This window comes from Gossypium arboreum, chromosome 10 (assembly GCF_025698485.1).
Source record: "Gossypium arboreum isolate Shixiya-1 chromosome 10, ASM2569848v2, whole genome shotgun sequence".
Lineage (NCBI taxonomy): Eukaryota > Viridiplantae > Streptophyta > Magnoliopsida > Malvales > Malvaceae > Gossypium > Gossypium arboreum.
In genome coordinates this window covers 7769541-7776513 of record NC_069079.1, presented here as the reverse complement: position 1 = coordinate 7776513, position 6973 = coordinate 7769541, and the positions used below count along the sequence as shown (strand labels likewise).

At 30.4% G+C, this 6973-nt stretch overlaps 1 protein-coding gene across 1 annotated transcript; it reads right to left on the bottom strand.

Moving 5' to 3' along the window:
• Positions 1 to 5177: 5177 nt before the first annotated feature.
• On the bottom strand, positions 5178 to 6712 carry LOC108488824 (probable 2-oxoglutarate-dependent dioxygenase AOP1). The gene is made up of 3 exons (XM_053020725.1): positions 6240 to 6712; positions 5813 to 6137; positions 5178 to 5565 (listed from the first exon to the last, which is right to left on the bottom strand). Exons 1-3 carry the CDS (start codon positions 6680 to 6682, stop codon positions 5320 to 5322), a joined length of 1014 nt encoding a protein of 337 aa, XP_052876685.1. The 5' UTR covers positions 6683 to 6712; the 3' UTR covers positions 5178 to 5319.
• Between the last annotated feature and the right edge of the window lie 261 nt (positions 6713 to 6973).

The window sequence follows — 6973 nt, the reverse complement described above, 5'->3', positions numbered from 1 at the left end:
TTTTAACTCAATTCGACTCGACTCGATCGAATTCTTACCCTCTACATTTAACCGAGTGCTTAATAGATTTTGCTGTTACTCTAAACCTTGTCAGTAACCATTACAACTAAAAGAAAAAAAGTCTGAAAGAAAATTATTTATATACATATATACATATTTTATTTGGAAACTTCCAACTCGATTGGTTAATGTAGTTTTGGTAATGTTGTAAAGACTAAAATTTTGGATTTACATAAGAGAATAGTAATTGAATTTTCCTTACTACCTCAAAGATCATAATATTAAATATCCTAGTTACATTTAGATACCGAGATTTCTTACAAGAGAAAGAATTTTATGAAATATTGATATTATTTATTTTCAATAGTTTAATATCACATTAATAATTTTATTTTTAATTTATAAATTTTTATTTAAATTTGATTTTTTCAAAATAAAAATATTAATGTAACATTAAACTTTTAAAAAATACAGATAACATAATGTCACTATTTCATATAATCTTTTCCTATCTCATGATACCCTTTTGAGATGATTCACTTGTATTTTCAATTAACACCAGTACATCACAAGCGATTTGCTCCTCCTACCATGTTTTTGTATTGTATTATTCTGCTCTTAAAAAATTTTCAATTTAGTTATTATTTTATATATTCAAAAATTTATAATTATAAAAATAAAATAATTCAACCATTTTTATGAAATAAAATTAAATCATGAAAATTATAAAATATAATTTTTTAAAAATACAAGTGAGTGAATATATTTTTAACAAATTAGTAATATTATCTTTTACTCTTCAAAACTAATCATTGTTGTAAATGATTTACTTCATTTTCGTAATTACTTTTTTCCGTCTAAAAAACCCACAAAATTTCCAGATAAATAAACTTCTAAACTGAAACGGCTCGACCAGATTGGAAAAAACCGAAGTTTCAAGTCAGCGTCATTGAATAGCAAAAATTAAATAAAATTTCACAAAGAAGAAATTGAAAATCTTAAGTTTGGGTCCAAGTTTTTTTACATTAAAACCTCGAAGTTTTCTTTCTTTCTTTCTTTAATAAGAAATCAAAGCAATTGAAAGTGGCGACACCATGAACAACATCCTGAAAAACCCATTTCATATTTCCACTATTAACGTAAGTAGATAGGTAGTTATTGATCACTTAATGTTAAAAATATTAGTGTGATTTTATTTTATTAAAAATTAAAATAAATTATTTTTAAAAAAGTTCAAATTATTATATTTATCTTTCATCCAAAATAATATAAAATATTATATTAATAAAATTAATAATTAATAATTAATAATTAATAATTAATAATATTTTAAAATTTAATAATTACTTTTATCAAATAACATAATTATATTTAATATTTATATTTACTAATTTAACAAACAATTTTCTAATATAAACTCAACATTTATAAATTTTGGCAATAAAAATTCAATACTTAATTTTTAGCACTTATATTTTCAATTTATCAAACATACTCTAAGTTTTTGGGAAGAGAGATATAACAACCTATTTTTCAGGTCTTTGTTAGGAATAGTGGTTTCGGGATCACAATTCTAGTGGATAAGTCAGTAAATATTATTATTTATTATTTACAAGTCAATTATATTGAAATAATGAATTTTGATATGATAATTTTTATTAATTGGATAATTAGTTAAGTACAAGTGGTTTCGTCCTAAAGTCTAATAATTTTAGAAAATGAGATATCGGGATCTCATTTCTATAATTTGAGGTCGTAAATATTTAATAAACATATTTATGGAGTCGTATTATAGCTAAATTGCATTTTGTCCCAAAAAATTTAGTGATTGGATGGTTAATTAAAGTATAAGGACTAAATCATAAAAATAGTAAAAGTTAATCTCTATAAATTTTAAATAGCTAATGGGTCAAAATGGTGAATAGATCATTTTCAAAATTCCAAGCGGTGGTGGATCTTATTGAATTCCATTAACTTTTGGGTTAATTGCTATTAGGCCCTAATTAATTAAGGTTTAATTGAAATAAAGCTTGATTAATTAATCAAAGGACCAATTGAGCAATTGGATCATTTGTATAAGTCTAAACGGCAGTGGATGCCAATTGTATCCCACCAATTTCGTTAATCATGTTTAAAGTTTAATTAGTAATAGATTAATTAAAGTTTAATATAAAATATCTTAATATTTACAATTTTACCAAGCTATATAAATTTATGTTTGGATGAACGGTGCAGTGTGTTTAGTTTACTTTTTGTCTCACACTATAATATCGCTATATCATCTAATCTCACTGTCACAGTTGTTTTTACACTAATCATAGGTAAACGCAACACTCAACCAAACCCATCTTAAGTTAATTAAAGAAAAAAAAATGACATTTTATCATCATCTTCTTCAACTTTCTCTTCCATGGCCAAACGTGACAAACAAAAACAAGGGTTTGGGTTTCAAGCTTTAACTCATCAATTGGTAAGTCAATTCTAGTCCCTTTTTTATAATTTTTATGTTTTTGAGATTGTTGCAACAAGGTCCAACTAACTCATATCTCTATTTTAAAAACTGATAAAGATTTCTAAATTTGTCATTGATGTTAATTGAAGTTTTTGAATATTAATGGTAGAGTTTGAAGCTTTGATGGAAAACAGGACTATTTTATAAGTGATTTTTGTAAGTTTTGATCATAAGGACTAAATTGTTAATATCTTAAAATTGACATGTAATTTATTTAATTTTTATAATAGGAGATTGTAATTGGATATATTTGAAGTTGGTTTGGAATTTGGAGTCTAAATTTGGAAGCTATGATAAGTTTGATTTTAAGGATTAAATTGAATAAAATGTAAAATTTGAGAATTGAATCAGATTAAAATGGATTGTTGCAAAATGGTATAATGTGAGATTAAACCCCGATGAAATTAGTAAAAGTCTTATATATGAGGATATGGGTTATTGCCTTCAAGTTTCAAGCTTCAACATGTGTTACGAACTCAAGAATACAGGTATATTAAGCTCGAGCTAGGCTATTTGTTGTGTAGGTTCAACCCCAACGGGTGACCAGGCATTATTATATGATTTGTGTAGGTTCAACTCTAACGAGTGATTAGACACTATTATCCAGTTCATGTAGATTCAACTTTAACGGGTGACCGGGCACTATTATCCAACTGGTGTAGGTTTAACCTAGAGGTGTGCATAGGCCGGGCCGGGCTGGGCCCATAAACAAATTTTGGCCCGTTTTCAAGGCCCGGCCCGAAATATGGGCCTAGAAATTTGTCCAAGCCCGGCCCGGGAAAAAAATTGTAGGCAGAGTTCAGCCCTACCATATTAAATTTTTTTTTGCTTTTGTTATTAAATAAAAACTTTAAAATATAATAAATCAAATACATTTAAAACATAAAAACAAATATTAAAACAAAAACAAATAAAAATAAGACTAAAATAATTCTTAAAATAATACATAAATTAAAAATAAAATAAAAAGTAATTATATTAAAATTGAAAAATTGAAACAAATTAAAATTAAATTAAGAACTAAATTATATTAATAACAAAAGTTTTACAATATTAAAATAACATTAAAAACAACAAAAGAGTAAAGTAAAATACTAAAGTTACTTAAAATTAAAAATAAAATTTTTAAAAATAATTTAATATTAAAATCGGTAGGGTAGGCCTCGTCCCGGCCAAAAAAATCTTACCGAGGTCTGCCCATTTTCTAAACGGGCCTCGTTTTTGTCCAAGCCCATTTTTCGAGCCTATATTTTTACTCAAATCCTCCCATTTTTCGAGCGGGTCTCTAGTTTAACCCAAATAGATAACCAGGTACTATTACCTTCACCTATGTACGGAGTTCCTTTACGAAGTTTCATCTAGTAATATTGTAAATGAAAATGTGGTGATATGTCATTGAATGTTGGCAAAGATTATATGATTTGGAAATAAGATATAATTTGGTTTGAAAGGAAAAATGTGAACAAATGAGATTATAGATATGTTTGAGCTCAAAACCTTATATGTTAATGATGTTGTTTGAATTCTTGATAGGTGTATTTGTATTACATAATGATTTTTGTATGTGATAAGAAATTGAGGTAAGCAAATATTTATATTGTATAAGCTTATTAAGTATTTTAAATACTTGTGTTACTACTTTTCTGTAGATTTTGGACATTCGAAACTTATTGATCAGATCAACAAGAAGCCCACACCTGTCGTTTCTCAATTTGGTAGACTTTGATGTTTTGAACTTAGTTACTTATGGCATGTACATAGGATGTTCTGGCTTTGTTAAGTGAAGGAATATGTTTTGGTATGTGACATTCGGTTTGATGTCAAACTTGTACTTTGAAGCTTAAAAGAAATGACAAAATTTGAATGATGTTATGCCTATGAATTAACAAGTGCTTGTGGTTTGACATTGTTGAGTTTGAATATATGTTGGTGCCAATGAGGGCATATTGGTTGAATGTTTAGATGGTTATGTAGATGGATGTTTTAGCTTTGACATGTATGTGTTTTGGATTAGGTTTGAATGGTATGAATGGCAATTTAGGTCACCTTGTAGGATTGGTATGTTCCTTGCACAAAAAAGGTTATATATACTGCACACAGTCTGCCACACGGTTGTGTGTCACACACAGGTAGGTGACACAATCGTGTGCACTGTTTGTTCAAGATGATTTTGGTTTCAAACGGTCCTAGTTAGTTACACGATCGTGTGACCCTGGATTACACGGCCTGACCACACATCCGTGTGGTAGACTATGTGCAAAATTTATACCTTTCTTTTTGTAGAAGTTTCAAAATAGTTCTAGATTGATTCCAAGTCAGTTTAATAGCTTTCGTAAGCTTGATTGAGACTCAGTTTTTGTTTGTAATGCATGTTAAACAAAAGACTTGACTTGTATTTATTGATTTATTGAATGTTCTTGATGAATATGTATGATATTGTTTTGTTCACAACTATAGCATCTTGTAGCTTGGGTCTTGTAACCGGATCCTGTAAGGGATGTTACAAGAGAATTATTTATTTAATTAGTTGTAAATGGAATTTAGAGTAAGGATAAGATTTTGTTAAATGTAAACTATTATATCCATGCGTCAAAAGATTATTGGAGAGCATGAAAAGAAGGGGGGGGGGGGGAAGGAGAGGAATTCTGGCACGAAAACGCCAATGTACTCAAAGAAGATAATTGACTTATTAACAAGTTTAGACATTTAAAAAAACAATATAGGACCCCCTTTATTAGATGTCGTCAAGCCCTTTTAATTCCTCGAAGAAAAGATCTGTGGATGTGTATAACATAAAGCTGGTCAGGTCATGCTCCGCATTTGGCTTGGGAAATAAAGTCAACATATTTCTGAACATTTTCAAGGGAATATAGGCGAAGCATGTCCATATTATGAAAGGGCTTAAACAGCAATGGATGAGCCTCATCCACAAGCTCCTTGGGCGTTTCTATAATCTCCCCACTAAAAGAGAAGAATGCAAGGCTATATCTTTCCTTTTCAGCTTCCACTTTCACACGATGGATTGGAGAGTGTATTCTTCCATTGCTCCATGCCTATTCAACATAACAATCCCATTCGTTAATTTCCATCATCCTTTCAATTTGAATCAACAACTTGTCTAAATATTCAAGAAAACTTCATTTGTATTTTATCGCTAAAGATGAAAATTTTCATTAACACCTAATCTTAAACTTGTTTGATTTGATTCATTTTACTTAAACTATAGTTATATTTTTACTTATTATTGTATCTTGATAAAACAAAAAGAAGAAGAAGAAAGAATTATGAGCAGGAACTAACCAAGAATGCATCGCCAGCCATGACAAGGAACATAGAACCAGAGGGCTCAACGCCAATCCAATCACCATCCTTTGTTTTTATCTGTAGACCTGCAACATCATTATCATGAAGTATGGTGATGAAGCTCTTGTCAGTGTGATCGGGACTTCCATTTAAGTCACGCTCATCCTCATGGGGCACCCTATATTTGATGAGTCGAAGAAGATATTCAGTAGATTTGACGTGGGAATCGTAATACTTCCCTACACCATAGCTTTCAAACACCATTTTTTTCACCATTCGATCCAGTTCCGACACCAGCTTCGCGTACGCATGTATTCTCCCACTGATTAACCATTTTCAAAAAAAAAAAAAAACTGTTAGTAAATCATGCTCAAAATATGGGGTTTGAACTGTGAAAAGAATGAGACTGTGTATCAGAGTATACCAGAAAGTGTTGTTCCCATTGGGCCACATGAGATTGGTGAAACTTTGAGTTGCTTGGAGAATGGTGGGGTTATCAATGCCCATGCTTTCAGAGAGAGGCATGGAAGGGTGTTGAAAGTAACCAAAATAAGGTTTATCAGAAGTGTTTTGAACCTTAATTTGTGTAGGAAGATGGAACAATTGTTGCAAAGAGAGGAATACATCATCCTGATTTTGTAAAGAAACTCTGTCAAATGTTGCTAAGAAGCACCCGTATTGCTCGAACGCCACTCGAACGTCTTTGCATTTGGAGATCCAAGCCTGAGTACCAGGCTTGGAATTCTCATCAAAAAGATCAATGGCGGGTAGCTTCATAGCAGCTGACTGGTGTGCCATTAATTTCTGCTGGGAAATGCAAATATATCTGGCGTTATAGATAGGAATTTGTTGCAATATTTGTTGCATGGCCTAACCCTGGATTTGATTTACTTATATAGACGAGGAGGGGGGTGTTAAGGCTTGCATCTATTATTAATTAAAAAAATGTAAAAATTGTTAATGTGAAATGAAATGTTGGGCGGGTTAGAGTTGGAGGATAGTCCGCCCCTTGTATCTGTGAGGGCTGTTTTACCGCCTATCCCTCAATGAATCGAGAATTAGTGATACGTAACATTAAAGAAATGTTGCTGACTTTCTTTAAAAAATTAGACTCAATCTCCGCCCAAATGAAAAACTAGATTTCGTTATCAACGAACC